Here is a 20499-nt window from a genome sequence, read left to right as displayed (position 1 = left end):
GTAAACAAAAGCTAGTACTGCACTGACACCCGATGGTGCGGAGGTATGAACATGGAGGGAATAGATAACATATGGGAAAAACTGTAGAATCATAACTTTATCTTGGAAAAACTTATTTCTTTTGGTTCGAAGGACGACTACCACTACATAAATCTTCCAAATCATTCATTGGTTTTTTTACTGTTTTTGATTTCCACAGCGTGTGGAGTACGGCATTACAACAAATTTGCTCTCTAAAGTATGTTGTGTCTTTTTATGAAATAATTGGTAGATATAGGAAATGGAAAAATTTAGAAAACTTTAGTTTATTGTAGTTAGTTCATGAGACAAATTTCTGACCCTTATAATCTCCTTCAAAGTGGACTAAGTTGTTTATAAAGTCAGCCTTTCAGGTTTTTAGTTTTTGGACCTGGTAATGAGATTGAAAGGTTGTCTTCTACATTTGTCATTCTCTCAAAAAATTTTATTAATGGGACTTTACTGCCTCATTGTTTACTAACATGTTAATAGTTAATTTTTTTTTTTACCATTTAAATGCAGTGTTTATGCTTGATTTATATATTGTGTGAAGAAAGCTCTTTCAATATCCTGTTTTTTTGAGAAATATTTCTTGAAAGTTACAGAAAGTTGCTTTGAACCTTCTTATTCCCTTGCTTGAGGGTACACTCAGGCACAGTATTCTATCGTATTTCTCTTCCTTTTGTTTTGTTCAAGTTTTTATAGTTTATATAGGAAATATTTATGGTTACTGTTCTTAAAATATTTACCAGTAATTTTCCTTGTTTCCTTTCCTCACTGAGCTATTTTCCCTGTTGTCCTCACTGAACTATGTTCCCTGTTGGAGCCCCTGGGCTTATAGGATCCTGCTTTTCCAACTAGGGTTGTAGCTTAGCAAGTTATAATGATATTAATATGGGGTTGGGGAAGGGGGTATACTGCAGTCAATGCACATTGTACCGTACTTGTATCACACACGTTTGTACACTGTAACGGTATTTCTGTCTTTTTGTATATTGTCATTATCGCTCTCCCCATCGCAGTGATAATCTGTATAAGCCTGTATGTTCCCGAATTTTTGTGCCGTTCTTGCTTGGAATGGGTTATATATATATATACTCACGGTCTGTCGAAATAGTTAGTTGCACTCGTTTCTTCTTTAATATACTGTATCACCAAACTGGCCCATCTGCACATTGTGTAGGAATTACTTATGTGTATGCAGTATCTTTTGCCTCCTTTCAGCAGTCACATCTTAGCTTTCTACTGTCCATCTGATCCTGCTTTCTTTCTTCTATGTCGGTGCCCAGCCTTTATAACTTACTTCAAAGTACATCTGCTGGGTTTTCCCCGTCACACAAGGGTTAAGTGTCTATTCCTATCATTTGTCCATGCTTACTCTCATCATGAACACCTTTGGCTGTTTTGTAATCTCGCTGCTCTTCTTAGTACATAAATATTAACCCTTTTACCCCAAGGCTATTTGGAACTTTCCAATCCTTAACCCCCAGGGGTTATTTTTTTTCAAGCACATTTTGCAGTATATTTTTTTTCAAATTGCTCTAACAGCCTTAATTTTCGTCAGAGAGAGGTCAGGTTGGTCTCATTCTCTTGGAAAATGCCTGAAGTTTCTCCAAAAACTATTAAAAATATGCAAAAAAAAATGTAAATAGCAGTTTTTTGCAAGGACGTACCGGTACATCCATGGGGGTAAAGGGATGAGTTTTGTGAAACGTACCAGTACGTCCTTTTGGGGTAAAAGGGTTAAGTTGTTAAATTTCATTGTACAGCACTGGTATATCAAGCCATAAAAAAATTTATATGTCCTTCAATATTACCATAATATTTTTTCTTGCCACCTTTATCTCTACGTTAAAGGGTCGGTTGCCTAATGCACCCACTCCAATGCCTTTGATCAAAGGCATCCTCTTCCGCCAAACCTCTTCTCTCCATGTCATCCTTCACCTTATCTCACCATCTACTTCTCTACCTCCCTCTTGATCTTCTCCTCCTTACAGCTTCCTCAATATTACCTTAGATATTTGCTTTTAAATTTTGTATCCATTCAAAAATTTTAGGTCGTCGCTCTTCCTGCATTGTGTAGTCATTTTAACATGTTGTAGATACTGTATGTTAGCCCTCGACATTAATACATGTTGGCCCCTGACCATGTTGTATGCCCACATCAGGTTTGAGATTGCCTTCAATGCTTTCTTTAGAGGTAACTTTATTTTACTGAATCTGGCTGTGAACCATTTCATTTACTTAACCATTTGAAAAATAGTATTATATATATGATTCTCTCTCTCTCTCTCTCTCTCTCTCTCTCTCTCTCTCTCTCTCTCTCTCTCTCTCTCTCTCTCTCTCTCTCTCTCTCTCTCCTATGTATATATCTACAACAAAGTAAGCAATTACTAGTGATATTGTTTGTGTGTAGAAATGAAATTCTATTTGCTCCTACTCAGGTAGGCAGCCATCGGCCAACGTAGCTCCAGTTTTTGTCCTTAAAGTGTGCCCAGCCATTACTTAGCAGTTAGTTAATCACTGAGAAATGTGTGAAAACATGGATGTCCTGTGAATAATGCACATCCTGATGAATTATGCATAAGTTGACGTCTGCATTAGATCTTTTCGTCCTTAAAGTGTTGGAGTTGTTCTATATGATGTTCAGAAGGTTCTATTTAAGGTTTAAAGGCTGCTCATGAGTGACAGAGGCAAGGGACAGTGACATTACCCTATCAAGCAGGACAATGCCCTAGAGACTGACCATATGTATGTATGATCAGCACCCAAGCCCCCTCTCCAACCAAGCTAGGACCAAGGAGGGCCAGGCAATGGCTGCTGATGACTCGGAAGATAGATCTATAGGCTCCCCTTAATCCCCCCCCCCCCACACCCCCATCCTTAGCTCACATAAGTGGCGAGATTGCAGCGACCAAAAAACTAACGAGTCTGAGCGGGACTCGATCCCCAGGCTGGCGTTCACGTGTTACCGTACAGTTGGACACGAGAATTCCTGACACACCTCGCTCAGGATGTGCGCCCTGTACCCTTCCTGCACGGTTTGTTCCGCATTGTAGCCCCGCCCACCTTGTTCCGGCATGTAGCCCCTCCCACCACGTCTTACATTTCCTCCTACGTGATCTGTTTAGTTACTCAACATGCATTATGGGTGTAATAAGGAACACTTCATCAGAGCGTGGTGTACCATTTACATTATTTATAAGACACATTATTAAACTTAAGCAGTTGTAGTGAAGCATTGTGTTACCCGCAGTTCAACAATTGAAAAACTACCCACATGTACTTGTTTCTTACTTTTGATAAAAAATTTATTCAATACAAAATCAATACTTTTCTTACTTTTGGTTAAAAATTTATTCAGAGTACAAAATCAATACTTTTCTTACTTTTGGTTAAAAATTTATTCAGAGTACAAAATCAATACTTTTCTTACTTTTGGTTAAAAATTTATTCAGAGTACAAAATCAATACTTTTCTTACTTTTGGTTAAGAATTTATTCAGGATACAAAATCAATACTTTTCTTACTTTTGGTTAAAAATTTATTCAGAGTACAAAATCAATACTTTTCTTACTTTTGGTTAAGAATTTATTCAGGATACAAAATCAATACTTTTCTTACTTTTGGTTAAAAATTTATTCAGGATACAAAATCAATACTTTTCTTCTTTTGGTTAAAAATTTATTCAGAGTACAAAATCAATACTTTTCTTACTTTGGGTAAAAATTTATTCAGGATACAAAATCAATACTTTTCTTACTTTTGGTTAAAAATTTATTCAGAGTACAAAATCAATACTTTTCTTACTTTTGGTTAAAAATTTATTCAGAGTACAAAATCAATACTTTTCTTACTTTTGGTTAAAAATTTATTCAGAGTACAAAATCAATACTTTTCTTACTTTTGGTTAAAAATTTATTCAGAGTACAAAATCAATACTTTTCTTACTTTTGGTTAAAAATTTATTCAGAGTACAAAATCAATACTTTTCTTACTTTTGGTTAAGAATTTATTCAGGATACAAAATCAATACTTTTCTTACTTTTGGTTAAAAATTTATTCAGGATACAAAATCAATACTTTTCTTCTTTTGGTTAAAAATTTATTCAGAGTACAAAATCAATACTTTTCTTACTTTGGGTAAAAATTTATTCAGGATACAAAATCAATACTTTTCTTACTTTTGGTTAAAAATTTATTCAGAGTACAAAATCAATACTTTTCTTACTTTTGGTTAAAAATTTATTCAGAGTACAAAATCAATACTTTTCTTACTTTTGGTTAAAAATTTATTCAGAGTACAAAATCAATACTTTTCTTACTTTTGGTTAAAAATTTATTCAGAGTACAAAATCAATACTTTTCTTACTTTTGGTTAAAAATTTATTCAGAGTACAAAATCAATACTTTTCTTACTTTTGGTTAAGAATTTATTCAGGATACAAAATCAATACTTTTCTTACTTTTGGTTAAAAATTTATTCAGGATACAAAATCAATACTTTTCTTCTTTTGGTTAAAAATTTATTCAGAGTACAAAATCAATACTTTTCTTACTTTGGGTAAAAATTTATTCAGGATACAAAATCAATACTTTTCTTACTTTTGGTTAAAAATTTATTCAGAGTACAAAATCAATACTTTTATTACTTTTGGTTAAAAATTTATTCAGAGTACAAAATCAATACTTTTCTTACTTTGGGTAAAAAATTTATTCAGAGTACAAAATCAATACTTTTCTTACTTTTGGTTAAAAATTTATTCAGGATACAAAATCAATAATTTTCTTACTTTTGGTTAAAAATTTATTCAGAGTACAAAATCAATACTTTTCTTACTTTGGGTAAAAAATCTATTCAGAGTACAAAATCAATACTTTTCTTACTTTCGGTTAAAAATTATTCAGGGTACAAAATCAATACTTTTCTTACTTTTGGTTAAAAATTTATTCAGAGTACAAAATCAATACTTTTCTTACTTTTGGTTAAAAATTTATTCAGAGTACAAAATCAATACTTTTCTTACTTTTGGTTAAAAATTTATTCAGAGTACAAAATCAATACTTTTCTTACTTTTGGTTAAAAATTTATTCAGGATACAAAATCAATACTTTTCTTACTTGTGGTTAAAAATCTATTCAGGATACAAAATCAATACTTTCTTACTTTGGGTAAAAAATTTATTCAGGATACAAAATTAATACTTTTCTTACTTTCGGTTAAAAATTTATTCAGGATACAAAATTAATACTTTTCTTACTTTTGGTAAAAAATTTGTTCAGGATACAAAATCAATACTTTCAGGATACAAAATCAATACTTTTCTTACTTTTGGTTAAAAAATTATTCAGAATACAAAATCAATTTTTCTTACTTTTGGTTAAAAATTTATTCAGGATGCAAAATCAATACTTTTCTTACTTTTGGTTAAAAATTTATTCAGGATACAAAATCAATTTTTCTTTTGGTAAAAAATTTATTCAAGAGTACAAAATCAATACTTTTCTTACTTTTGGTAAAAAATTTATTCAGGATACAAAATCAATATTGTTATTGTAATTCATTTTTGTATTTATTGCAGGAGCTGGTGAATCTGGAAAAAGTACTATTGTGAAACAAATGCGAATATTACACGTCGATGGCTTCAGTGAAGAGTGAGTATCGAGTTCTTTTGTTTTTACTACCACTTGGTAATTTAGAACAATATGTAAGAGATTAACTGATTTCATAGTAAAGAGGAAAGAAATATTCGTTAATACCCATTTTCTCATAATTACTCATTTGTACTTGTGAGAAGTCTGGTTGATATTAAATATAATTTACATAAAGAGTTTTTAACATTTGTTTTAAAGAATATTGTACAGTGTTAGGTACAATACTATCATTAACATGAAGTTCATTTAGACCACTCGTTGAATTTTTATGCAAGAGAGTAGGTCATGGAAAGCAATGCAGTTAGATATCTTTGGCCAAATGCATTTTCGTAACTACTTTAACACTGTTTTAGACTTTGTATTAAGTTTTTTCTTGTGGTTTGGGGAGTGAAAGCTGCTATTCAGGCATAATAAAATGAGTACGGGGTACTTCAATTAATCTAATCTGCGAGACTTGTGAGTCATAAAGCCATTATATACGCAGCTTGATTCTCTCATCTGAAAATGAAAGTTTAAAAATGTTCTCAACACCCAATAAGTACTGGCCCCGTGGTATTGCTGTGCTATACCGTGAGACTGGACTTCTGCATATTTATCCAGAATGATTAGATAGAGGATTTATTTCAAGACTATTTAGAATAATACAGTATTATAGTTGAAAGGTCAAGTGTAAAACTACAGTATTATCAGAAAGGGTGGATATATAGATATACTGTGTAGGGAAGATTGTGAGAAAACCATTAAGATATTTGTTTATAATAGTAAATGGGCATTACAGTATAGTGATAATTAGTGAAATAACAAGTTCTTTATGTCAGGTCACATATTGTCAGTGAAGGAGATTGTGGGAGGGGTAGTCTGCTGATTGGATTCATTGTGTTGGAACTATATTGTCTGTATTGGTTTGTGTATATCTGGTCAGATGGAATAGCTTTTGCGTTGATAAGCTGACATCAGATAAAGAACGTAAATACTGTATAGTAAAGATAGTAGATTTATCTCTTGATGTCCAGATTTACCTCTAGATCTAATATATGTACAGTAATGTACAGTATGGCTTGTGATATACAGTCGATTTTTGTCTCTTGCACATATTTTTCTGTGTTAATTTTCATGCTTAGGAAAATTTTATTATTTCGGTAGTGACTTGCGAGTCTTAAAAATATTGTGGTTGTGGTGGCTTATGCGGTAAAATATCTTAACTGGGATTTGAGTCCCGCTCAAACTCGTTAATTCTTTTGGTCGCTGCCACCTCACCATCCTTGCGAGCTAAGGAAGTGGTGTTTGGGGGGAGCCTATAGGTCTCTCTGCTGAGTCATCAACAGCCATTGCCCTGGCCTCCTTAGTCATAGCTTGGTTGGGGAGGGGGCCTGAGTGCTGATCATATGTATATATGGTCAGTCTCTAGGGCATTGTCCTGTTTGATAGGGCAATGTCACTGTCCCTTACCTCTGCCATTCATGAGCAGCCTTTAAGCCCCCTCCTAACTTTGTTGTGTTTTGCTAATTGCTTACTGGTCTTTTAACGTCTCGGATGGAACAAGAACACGTGGGTAAGACTGGGCTTCAGTAGACCAAGAGCCACATGTTTGTCCTCACAATCGCACATCAGTACATTTGGTGGCTCCTGAAAGGGAAGTTTTAAACGTTGCCTATGAATGGCAGAGGCAAGGGACAGTGACATTGCTCTATCGACAGGACAATGCCCTAGAGACTGACCATATATACTGTACTTATAATCAGTGCCCAAGCCCCCTCTCCAACCAAGCTAGGACCATGGAGTGCCAGGCAATAGTTGCTGATGACTCAGCAGATAGACCTATAGGTTCCCCCAAATGCCCCATCCTTAGCTCACAAGGATGGTGAGATTGCAGCGACCAAAAAAAGTAACGAGTCTGAGCGGGACTCGAACCCCAGACTGTCGTTCACCAGTCAGGGACGTTACCACATCGGCCACCAGTTTTATTTGCCAGCTTTGATCGGCATGCTCAAGATTTGTTGATACTAGCATTGACACTGGCTAGGTTAAGTACTGTATTGATATGTTAAATTTTTATGTATAAAATTGTGTATTCTTGTTCATGAGAGATAACAATGACAATTCTATGAGGGTTTTAGGAAGGTACAAGTTGCTTGTTGAATAAAATTCTTTTCTAATGGGGAAGGGCAAAGGGAAATAGTTTCTTTAAGAGACAGAGAAGGTTTCTCCGCCCTTGAGAATGCAGCACACACTGACATTAAAAAAAAAAAAAAAAAACATTCACAGTAATGAAAAAAAAAACATTTATAGGAATTTATATATAAAAACATTACAATAATGTTTAAATATACATAGAAACACAAGTAAGAAGAAAAAAATGAAAGGAAAGTCAAAGGCCAGTGTAAACAGTTGGGTGGAGAGAGATGGAACGTCTACTCACTCCAAGTCAAAAGAGAAAAGTTATCAGAATACACTTGTGTGTGTGTGTGAGAGGGGTGGCCGGTTATCCTGGCTACCCCTCTTACCCCCTACTGCTAACTAGCAGTAGGATAGTTTCACCTCGCGATTCCTGCATTCCATCATCTAGTGGAAACTATTCCTTTGCAGGCTACTGATGATAGTTTGACACCTAAGAAAGACTTTGCCTTCACCTTTTCTACCTGGATGGAGAAGTGCCCTCCCTTCCCTGTTAAGGATACTTCGGTATCCCAAATTGAGAAGATGGCACCTCTAAAGGATGGCTTTGCTTACTTGTGCGCAGTCGGCAGCCATGGATTGGTGGCCGAGTTGTCACGGGTCATGGCCTACTCTCCACAGCGATCAACAGAATTAATGGTACTGTAGTCCATTTCTTTTAGAGAGTCATATTTGCACCGACTTGCAACGGTGCCCTTTTAGCTCAGAAAAGTTTCCTGGTCGCTGATTGGTTAGAATTATCTGGTCCAACCGATCAGCGATCAGGAAACTTTTCCGAGCTAAAAGGGCACCGCTGCGAGTCGGTGCAAATATGACTCGCTAAAAGAAATGGACTATAGGTACCTTATCAGTCTCTAGTTTGATCAGTGCCAGAGGTATATCTTTTCCATGATAACAATTAGCTGTTCTATCATTGGTTCACAATTACATTCCTGGTTCTATCCTTATGATAGAATGCTTATATTCGTTGTCGGGAATAGATCTCCTGAGCAGCCTGCAGATATGAAGTCCCTAGGGATTCTCTTGACCTGAAGGTACCAGGCCTTGACCCAGTATCAACAGAAGCAGAGAACTGAGTCAGAGTGATCCTTCATGGAGATTCTTGCACCCATTAAGCTTTTCTTGAGTTCATTGATCTTCTTTCTTGCTACCTTGGTTGAAATTTTGCTAGTTTGGCCATAGATCAAGTTGAAAATCAGAGCTGTGAATCTCAAGAACACTCGCTGCCAGGCAGTCCAACAAGAGACTGGTTGGAAAGCTCTTCCTTCTCAGCTTCTTAGTCAGGATCTATGGAAACTTCTGTCATGCTCATTCTCCAAGTAATCTCGTGGATTGACCATTGGTCAGGCTCCGTGATATACTTCGTGGAGATAATGATGTTGATCATCTCCTAACTCTGGAGAAGTACAGGAGACTAGTAGTAAGGCAGTGACGTTTTGACACCAGACAGTGACCCGATGGTCCAACTGGATGTAGAAGAGGAGTGGTGCTCTGGTGCCCAAATTTTCAAAAGTTGGTCCTGAGCTAGAAATGGCACTTCAAAACGCTTGAGTGCAGGTTCCATGTCATTCTTGCATAGGAGTTACATGCAGGCAACGGTGGAGATTGGGTGAACTTAACTGCTTTTCAGGATTCCCTGATACACTGCTGGTTTCCTTTAAGGGCTCTGGCTCTGCGAGTGAATCTGTGGACAGACTTTTTAGTGCAGCTATGCATGGGGGATCATTGGCAGAGAAGGTTGTCACGAACCTCTCTAGACCCAAATTAGGACCAACTGTAACTTCTTACAATTGGAAGTGTCCTGTGCATGCAAAGCCATTTAGAGGCCCCCGACCGTAGATGGGGACTCTCAAGTCCCCTTCTCCTGCTGCCAAAAGTAGGGAAATACTACATGGTATGCCATTGAGAAGCCTGGTAGATACTGAGCTGACCCTTAGATAGTGGGTGTTCTTCGGGACAGGTACTTACAATATACACTACTGTACTTTCTCTTGGCCACCTGCCCTCCCCTATCCTGCAGATTGATAGTTTGTAACTATCTTCCAATATTACCAAAAGCCTTGTTGTTCAAGAGGTGAATGGACACTAAAGAAGTGTGCTTGGAAGAGGTATGAGACTGATATCCGGGCTTCTACTGTCGACTCTTCCTGGAGAAGTCAACTGGAGGCTGGAGACCGCTTATCGACCTCTCTCCAGTTAACCATTTTGTACAGCGATCAGGTTCTAGAAGAAAATGGTATGAACTGAACTGATTTCCATCAGTAAAGGAAGGAGTCTTCATACTGTAATTGGATCTGAAGGATGCGTTCTTCCAAGTACCCATTCGTGAGTCCAGTCAAAGGTACCTTTGCTTCTTTCTTATTGGAGCAGTAATACTGTACCAATTCAATTCCCTGTGTTTCAAAATGTGCTCTGCTTAGCAGGTGTTCACGCTGACAACGTCTTCGGTCTCTCATACTGAACGCGTTTTTTGATATACTGTACCTCAACAATTGGCTGATCTTTGCTTCATCAGGCAGGTTGTGGATAAATGAAAGAGATTACCTTCTCGCCTTTTGCCACTATCTGAGGACTGGATTAATTGGGAGATTTGAATCACCCTGCAATCAGAGGTTGAAATATCTGGCATGCTTGTTTTTTAGTCATGGTAGCAACGAGTATTCCAGGAACATTTGAGGAAGGCCTTAATAGTGTTGATTAGCAATACCACAATACCACCACCGTAATAGATAATGCATCGTTAAACCCCCAGTGCTTGCTTGACACGAAACCAGACGGACTGTCTTTTCGTTCCCTCCTAGAGACCGAGTCGCTAGCTACTTTATGCCCATCGCCTCTCGGTGTCAGAAGTCTCTACTTAACTTCAGATCCTATTCTATCCTAAAAAGGGAATTTTTCAAGATTCCCTCCTCCATTTCAATGTGGGAAATTGGGCAAGATAAATTATCTTGAGGTAATGTCTGTTGATATGGAATTTTTATGAAGAATCATTTAAAATACTTACCTGGATAATTTATCTAGTCATGCCCATCCTTCCCCAAAATCTGTCGGGCACAACTGATTTTCAAAAGGGGTGGCGAGCTGGTTCAGCCAGCAGTGTTGCCTAGCATTTGATGAAATTTTTGGAGTGGTTTTAGAGATTTAGTGTTAGATAAATTATCTAGGTAAGTTCGTACATATTAACATTAATTTTATCATAAAAATTCCATGTTACAAATAATAAGTTCTTGGAAGAATTTTAAACTTTTCATTACCATACAGTACTTTTGTTATGTGCAGCTGGTGTTGTTTTGCTATTGCATGTGTATCCCAGCTTACACGAACGAATACAGCGAAATGAAGATGCTGTAGACATACCTGTCTGTGATTTCATGGGTATAGGATGAATAGATTATAAGGTCCAGTCCTTTTAGTATATAGAAAATTCTGAAAATGCTGGTCAATATGAACCAATCTTCAAGATTTATCCGAATGTCTAAGCTTCTTCCTGGAGCTAATATCGAGTTTTTAACCAAATCGCTTAAAAGAAGATGATGATCTATTTTAGTCTACTGTACTGTTACCAATATAACTGGAAAGACTTATATTTTCAAACATCAACTCTCATAACACATAGTCGTAAGAGATACAGAAATTTGTTCCCCTGCTAACAAACCTTCCGTTATTTATGTGGATTATCTTTCAGCGTAGCTGGAATGTAATCCACGTAAATAACTCCAGGTTTGTATTAGTTAGGGAAAAATACAAATTATCTCCGAATTTATCATTTGTTCTGTAACTGAAATACAAACCACGCTATTTAATGTGTGTTATTACTATCGGCGTAGCTGAAAGTAATAACCCATATTAAATAGCTAAGGTTTGTATAGTTAGGGAAAAATACAAATTATCTCCGAATTTATCATTTTTCTTTTGATAATATTGAAAAATTACAGTAATCAACTTCATTGCTTGATTTCTGACATTATCATTTTAAAGTATGTTGTGAAGTCTATTTATAAACTCATAGAATAACTGTTAAGGAAAATTTGGTTTCATACTTTTTTTTAATCTTTTAAAAGTAACATATGTAATTTCATGATGTGATGAATAATTGAACGGAATGTCTAATTTGAGAGGATTGCTTCTTGAATAGGTATTGTGTTATGTCTGCAGTTTTGGTAAACAAGAGTTATATCATTAGCATTTTACCAAGGTTAAATATCCATACACGGCAATTAGCATGTTTTGTGTCGGAATTGAGTAGCGATGAACTGTAAAGAAATAGTGAACTCTTTGAAAGTCATCAGTTTGATTAATTTTATTAGGAAAAGGGACATTTCTCTACAAAAAGTGGTATTTAAACCCCCCTATTTTTGTTTTTTTTACAGAGAGAAGAGAGAAAAGATCAAAGGCATCAAATGCAACATCCGCGATGCCATCTTGGTGAGTTCCACATGCTGTTTACTTGTGTCTTAGAAGAAAATATACAGTCTCACTACTGTGTGATTTCAGGTTTTATACATTAATTGTACAGTACAGTATATCATAGTTATATATAGTATCTGTAGTGTTTGTATTATTACTATTGTTGTTATTACTAGCCAAGCTACAACCCTAGTTGGAAAAGCAAGATGCTATATGCCCAAAAGCTCCAATAGGGAAAAATAGCCCAGTGAGGAAAGGAAATTGTACAGTATAGCATATCATAGTTAGATATAGTAGCTGTAGTTGTATTATTATTACTATTGTTACTACTAGCCAAGCCGGAACCTTCGTTGAGAAAGCAAGATGCTATAAGCCCAAGGGCTCCAATAGGAAAAAATAACCCAGTCAGGAAAGGAAATAAATAAATGATGAGAATAAATTAACAATAAATCACTCTAAAAACAGTAACAATGTCATATATAAACTATTAAAGAGACACTTGTCAGCCTGGTCAACATAACATTTGCTCCAACTTTGAACTTTTGAAATCTACTGATTCAACTACCCGATTAGGAAGATCATTCCACAACTTGGTAACAGCTGGAATAAAACTTCTTGAATACTGTGTAGTATTGAGTAGTAGTACTAGTTGTTGATAGATTACCTAGATAGCATTACTAATAGCGTACCAAAATTTTTCATGAGTAAACAAACTAAATTCTTAAGGCTAATTAATATTGCTCTGAATATATACATAAGACTTGGTTCTAGAAACAAGGTTTACAATTTGTGTAATAAATTCCATTTTCTATGTTTTGTTACTTTATTTATTTTATTCTAAGAGTGTATGGAATTGAAGGGCTTCAAAATTCTTTAGTTATTATTAAGCTGACCATAAAAGTTGGTTTTATATTTAGGTTAAATGTACATTGATTTATACTTTTTGAATGATATGATTTGTGTCGCAGCTCTTCTGGGAGAAGGACACTCCAAAATCAAGCCATTGTTCTCTTGTCTTGGGTAGTGTCATAGCCTCTGTACCGTTGTCTTCCACTGTCTTGGATTAGAGTTCTCTTGCTTGAGGGCACACTCGGGCGCACTATTCTATCTATCTCGATTCTCTTCCTCTTGTTTTTTAGTTTTTATAGTTTATGTACGAAATATTTATTTTGATGTTACTGTTCTTGAAATAATCTATTTTTCATTGTTTCCTTTCTTCACTGGGTTATTTTCCCTGTTAAAGTCCCTGGGCTTATAGCATCCACCTTTTTCAACTAGGGTTGTAGATTAGCTAGTAATAATAATTTAAAGATTTATTGAATTATATTGATTTGGAAGGTCTTTCCATTTTCAACTTCCACACATCTGCAGATCAATTTTAGCGAGTCATCCTTTCATAAACTGTGTTCATATTTCTATAAATGAAGTGTACGATATGGCTTACAAGGGCTAATACATAGGAAGTAATAAACAAAGTGGTGTCATAGAAGAGTTTTCCGGGAAAGCTGAGATGACATTTTCAAAACTATCAAGAACTACAGTACTTTAATAGGTGTAGGATCAACGATGAGCAAATCATGGATGCTGGACACAGGACTAGTTGCGAGACAGACAGGCAGACAGATGATATATAAAGTTTTTTTTTTTTTTATTTATTAATCATCTCCAAAACTGTATTGTTTAGGAATTGCCAGCTTCTATTAGGCTGGCACCCTTGTGAATGATATGTAAGGTTATTCAAATCATGGTTCTTGGGATCTCAATATTGGAGTCTACATTATCACGGCTATACATATTGTTAGATCGATGTTACAGGTGTTATCTGAAAATTGTTTCACCCTTATTAATGTATTATCAAACTCGGGCAGTTGGTTGGAATCATGGCCCTTTTACACTCCTGCCCCCCAAGGAATGGGTGGGGCCACAAAAGGCTTTCCTTTTCAAAGTCTTGGGTAGGAATTTATACGGAAAACAATTGAAAATCACTAAAAACCAATGGGGTGCCAATTTTATTTTCAAAATAAATTTCTAAACATTTTATTTAAGTAAAATATAATATCCCTTATAAATGTTTTATTTAAGTGAATTATGATTACCCCTTCCCAGTTGCATTTCATAGTTTCTTGTCTTGGGGGCTATGACTGACTGTCTAAGATCCCCTGCCCGGATACAAGGTATCTGGGTGCACAAGGACGTGATATGCCTAATGCATTTAGGCCGAAATTTTGCCTTGTCCACGAATACCTTAAACTATTATTGCAACTGTATCGCCCATATTCCCATTTTCTACAAGTGCCTTTCCAGTCGTCATCTTGTTAGTTTTGTCTCATTACATTGTCACTTCCTTAGGCATTTTGAAATTTTCATTGATCCTTCACTTTCATAACATCATTCAAGTATTCTTATCGCTATTCTCTTCCAGTAATGTTTCACAATACTCACTTTGTTACTGGAATATATCCAATGAGTGGGTATATTTCCAATCCAATTTGGTATTTAAAAGGCCATTTGTTCATTTTTAATACAGTATTTCAAAGTATTTACCATTTAAGGATAAATTATCTTTCACAAGAGTACTTATTCAGATTTTACCCTGGAAAGTTTTATAGAAACATGTTTCCTTCTTATGATGTCCTTGGCTGAAGTTCCTTTTATTATAACTTCCTTCTTTTCCTTCTTATGATGTCCTTGGCTGAAGTTCCTTTTATTATTACTTCCTTCTTTTCCTTCTTATGATGTCCTTGGCTGAAGTTCCTTTTATTATTACTTCCTTCTTTTCCTTCTTATGATGTCCTTGGCTGAAGTTCCTTTTATTATAACTTCCTTCTTCCATCTTCTTGTCTAGCTGAGCCTCTTAAGTTGTTTTTTTCCACACTGCAACTATGGTGGCATTTCTCCTGTTGCACTTGGTGCTGAGTGGCCTCCCGTGTGTCTCATAAACAAATCAAATACCTACAAGTGTTCATTGTATGCATAGTGATTCATTCAAACTGTTCCTTATGAAAGTCTCTCCCTCTCTCTGACCAGTTTGGTCTTGGATACCTTCAAGGTGAAACCAGCCAAGATTCATACCATCTATTCTGATGTTCCCAGAGGAATTAGTAATTCTCTGCCCACCTTGGTGGAACAGTGTATTAGAAATCTCTCTCTCTCTCTCTCTCTCTCTCTCTCTCTCTCTCTCTCTCTCTCTCTCTCAAAGCTAGTGGTGTTTCCAGTGAAGAAAATATTGTTGTATGAGCAAAGATCTGACTAATTTTAGATTTCTGAAAGCGTTCTAACGTCATAGATGCTGTCTTAGCAAAGATCTGACAGTAATTTCAGATTTCTGAAACCGTTCTAACGTTATAGATGCTGTCTTAGCAAAGATCTGACAGTAATTTCAGACTTCTGAAACCGTTCTAACGTTATAGATGCTGTCTTAGCAAAGATCTGACAGTAATTTCAGATTTCTGAAAGCGTTCTAACGTTATAGATCCTGTCTTAGCAAATATCTGACAGTAATTTCAGATTTCTGAAAGCGTTCTAACGTTATAGATCCTGTCTTAGCAAATATCTGACAGTAATTTTAGACTTCTGAAACCGTTCTAACGTTATAGATGCTGTCTTAGCAAAGATCTGACAGTAATTTCAGATTTCTGAAAGCGTTCTAACGTTATAGATGCTGTCTTAGCAAAGATCTGACAGTAATTTCAGATTTCTGAAAGCGTTCTAATGTTATAGATCCTGTCTTAGCAAATATCTGACAGTAATTTCAGACTTCTGAAAGCGTTCTAATGTCATAGATGCTGTCTTAGCAAAGATCTGACAGTAATTTCAGACTTTTGAAAGCATTCTAACGTTATAGATGCTGTCTTAGCAAAGATCTGACAGTAATTTCAGACTTCTGAAAGCATTCTAACGTCATAGATGCTGTCTTAGCAAAGATCTGACAGTAATTTCAGACTTCTGAAAGCATTCTAACGTTATAGATGCTGTCTTAGCAAAGATCTGACAGTAATTTTAGACTTCTGAAACCGTTCTAACGTCATAGATGCTGTCTTAGAAAAGATCCAACGGTATTTTTAGCTATTTTTTCCTTGATATTCCCCAGTAGTGTGTCGAACTACCATGCCTTAATTCAGCCCCTTATGTTGCATGCATGCTGTGCCTCCTACATGTTAAGACTTCCCTCTCCATATATCTTACATCATCTGTCCAACCTTACATCTTAGCATTCATGATGTTTACACTTTTTCCACAAACCTGAACTTGTCTAGTATTTTCCACATGATTGGACTATCCCCAAAATACTCCTGACACATCTTCCTACTTAGAAGCGTTTATCACTTTTGTTGATCTACATATGGTCTTACATGGTCTTACACTGCCTTGGGTTAGAGTTCTCTTGCTTGAGGGTACACTCTGGCACACTTTTCTATTTAGTTTCTCTTCCTCTTGTTCTGTTAAAGTTTTCATAATTTAAATGGGAAATATTTATTTTCATAATGTTACTATTCCTAAAATATATTATTTTTCCTTATTTCCTTTCCATACTGGGCTATTTTCCCTGTTGGGGCCCCTGGGCTTATAGCATCCTGCTTTTCCAACTAGGGTTGTAGCTTAGCATATAATAATAATAATAATAATAATAATAAACAGCAGTTAACATCCACATTTCGCCCTCATTTGGGAGAGCTGGCTAAAAACTTCCTCTTACGTTCCTTGTTTTTGCTTTCACAGAGCAGTAGAATTTTAAACAAAACTTACCCGCTGGTTATACAAGAATGGCTATAGTCCCTTGGAGCGTCCAAGGGACTATAGCCATTCTTATATAACCAGCGGGTAAGTATGTTCAAAAATTTATTTCATTATGAAAATATCATTTTTAAACATAAAACTTACCCGCTGGTTATATAAGAATGGCTATAGTCCCTTGGAGCGTCAAAAATTTATTTTATTATGAAAATATCATTTCTTAATAATCCTCTTTACCAATCACTTGCCGTTCTATCTTATTTCTCTTTCTCTTTTTTTTATGTGAAGGATCTAATTTAATGTTGGTACTGTTCTTGAAATATTTTATTTTCACTTTATTCTTCTCTTAGTTTATTTATTCCTTTGTTTCTTTCCTCATTGGACTACTTTCCTTATTAGAGCCCTTGGGCTTATAGCATCTAGCTTTTCCAACTAGGGTTATAGCTTAACTTGTAATAATACTAATACTATCCTATCATCATTCATTACTCCACCATCCTGCTTTTCATTTACCCCTATAACTATCTTCCCTCTTAATTTTCTTGGTCAACACTTCAAACTTTTACCAGTTTTATCTCTTTCTTTTCATTATTACCAGTAACTCAGTGTCTCACCCTGTCCATTTTCTTATCTCTCATACGTCTAGCATCCACTGCCCCCCTCTGACCACATATTACTCCATCAGTAGAGATATTGCACAGTCATACACACACATCATACCCTTGTCTAATGGCTGCTTTACACACACACACACACACACACCCAAATGTAGCCATGTCTGGATCACTACAGGGCAAAGGCTTCAGACATGTCATTTCATATCTAGAGCTTGCCAGTTTCATCACTATATATATATATATATATATATATATATATATATATATATATATATATATATATATAGAGAGAGAGAGAGAGAGAGAGAGAGAGAGAGAGAGAGAGAGAGAGAGAGAGAGAGAGAGAGAGAGAGAGATATTTGGCGAATGTTCTTAGAAATTAAATTTGGCGAATTTAATATATATTTTTTTCCTCGTCACCAAAGTAGTAAAAGTCTTATCAGTTTCTGTAAACTAGATCAGGTTGGTGGCACGGTAACAGGTATCAGTGTGAACACACAGTCTCCTCGTTTCCCGAGAGAGAGAGAGGGAGAGAGGAGAGAGAGAGAGAGAGAGAGAGAGAGAGAGAGAGAGAGAGAGAGAGAGAGAGAGAGAGAACAGCTGTATTTATTTGCTTGAGACTAAGTAGTGGTAAGGAGATGAAAGTAAAGGTTAGGGTGATATGAAACTGGATTTATTAACATTTTGGAGCAGGAATATGTCATTCTCGGAGACAGATATATAAAATCGTGTAGTTTTCCTTGAATTTTATAAGTTTCTTTCACGTAGACCAGAAAGTTTCAAAGGGAATTTTTGCAGAAGAAAAAGAAGCAGGAGTACCAACACCCAATGACTAAATACCCTTTGGTCAGACAGAAAAGAAGATCGCCAGGCGTAAGCGCTAGTTGGCAACAGTGGGAGAGGGAGAGAGAGGGAGGGAGAGAGAGAGGGAGGGAGAGGAGAGAGGGAGAGGAGTGTCTGCACTCTGCTCTTCCATTCTCCTCCCTCCTTATCCTTCCCCCTCCCATGTTTCAAGTCCTCCATGACGGTAGAGTAGAGAGAGAGAGAGAGAGAGGGAGAGAGAGAGAGAGAGAGAGAGAGAGAGAGAGAGAGAGAGAGAGGGAGAGAGTGAGAGTGTGTCTGAAAGAGGGCCATAGACAGACAGAGCATCAGCATCGCCAACATTGATAATGGCACCTACGGCACTGCTATCTCTCTCTCTCTCTCTCTCTCTCTCTCTCTCTCTCTCTCTCTCTCTCTCTCTCTCTCTCTCTCTCTCTCTCCTAATACTTGTGTGGATATGTAAGTGTGTACGTGATAGTGGGGCTGACTGGAGGGGGAGGGGGGAGGGGGAGTTCTTCGAGTAACTGCTTGCCGGTAGTCGCGCATCTCGCTCTATAAATAGATACCACCTCCCTCCCCCTCCTCCTCCTCCATCACCTCTTCCTCCTCCTCCTCCACCTCTTCCTCCTCCTCCTCCTCCTCCACCTCTTCCTCCCCCTTGGGTGGTGCTGCTGCTGTTCCTCCCACCACCACTACCACCACCTCATCATCATCATCATCCACCACACGACCAATGCCTTTGCCCCCTTCCCCATTTTACTCTCTCTCTCTCTCTCTCTCTCTCTCTCTCTGTCTTTGTGGCCAACATCCGTATCCGTTTTCTCTGCATTCCCCCTCCCACCCACCTTTCTCCCTCTCACTCTCTCCTCCCTCTCACTCTCTCCTCCCTCTCACTCTCTCCCTCCCCCTCTCGTTACTCATCTATCCAACCTCGTTGCTGATTCCAACCTCGGGTTGGATGTGAGGGCGGGTGGTAAAATGGGTGTCCTTACTCATTCGAGACTTTTTTCCCACCCCCTTTATTTATACACTATTGTTTATTTGTGGATATTCTCTCTCTCTCTCTCTCTCTCTCTCTCTCTCTCTCTCTCTCGGTTTAGGGGTCAAGATCAGGTCGAGTTAGACACGTCACTTCCTGGTATGGTTCTTTCGTCTTATTTTATATAATATTAAGGCGTTGATGATGACCTTTGTAGTTGTGACGCCAGTTATGGAATGGGTGTGATAGAGATTATTATTATTATTATTATTATTATAAGCTAAATTACAACCCTAGTTGGAAAAGCAAGATGCTATAAGCCCAAAGGCTCCAATAGGGAAAAATAGCCCAGTGAGGAAAGGAAATAAGTAAATGGTGAGAATAAAGTAACAATTATGGAATCTGTGTGCTAGAGTTGTTATTATTATTATTATTATTATTATTATTATAAGCTAAACTACAACCATAGTTGGAAAAGCAGGATGCCATAAACCTTAGGGCTCCTATAGAAAAAATTGCCCAGTGAGGAAAGGAATTAAACTACAAGAGAAGTATTATATATTTATGGCATTGATGACCTTTATTATTATTATTATTGTTATTTTTATTATTGTTATTAGCCAAGCTACAACCCTAGTTGAAAAGCAAGATGCTATAAGCCCAAGGGCTCCGATAGGGAAAAATAGCCCAGTGAGGAAAGGAAATAAGGAAATAAATAGATTATGAGACTAAATTAACAATTATGGAATCTGTGTGCCGGAGTAGTTGTTGTTTTTATTGTTATTATTATTATTATTATTATTAGCTTAGCTACAACCCTAGTTGGAAAAGCAGGATCCTATAAAACCAAGGGCTCCAATAGGGAAAAATGGCCCAATGAGGAAAGGAGAAAAACTACAAGAGAATTACTGAACAAATTAAAATTAATAACATTTGAAAAAAAAAAAAAACATTAAAATTGATCTTTCATAAATAAACTATAAAAAATATTATATCAGCCTGTTCAACAAGAATACATTCGTTGCAAGTTTGAACTTTTGAAATTCTTGAAATTCGGCAAAAATGTTGTAATATGAATTTTATTTCCGTGTT

General features: G+C 36.5%; 1 protein-coding gene across 1 annotated transcript in view; it reads left to right on the top strand.

The window, feature by feature from the left end:
- LOC137648487 (guanine nucleotide-binding protein G(s) subunit alpha) overlaps window positions 1-20499 on the top strand; it is a 78226-nt gene that overhangs the window by 28414 nt on the left and 29313 nt on the right. The window contains exons 2-3 of the mRNA XM_068381406.1: window positions 5601-5673; window positions 12219-12273. Of these exons, the coding sequence (XP_068237507.1) occupies window positions 5601-5673; window positions 12219-12273 (128 nt within the window). The remainder of the gene's footprint in view (window positions 1-5600; window positions 5674-12218; window positions 12274-20499) is intronic.

Source organism: Palaemon carinicauda, chromosome 10, assembly GCF_036898095.1.
Source record: "Palaemon carinicauda isolate YSFRI2023 chromosome 10, ASM3689809v2, whole genome shotgun sequence".
Lineage (NCBI taxonomy): Eukaryota > Metazoa > Arthropoda > Malacostraca > Decapoda > Palaemonidae > Palaemon > Palaemon carinicauda.
The sequence above is the reverse complement of the archived record's forward strand: the minus strand, read 5'-3'. Positions and strand labels throughout refer to the sequence as shown.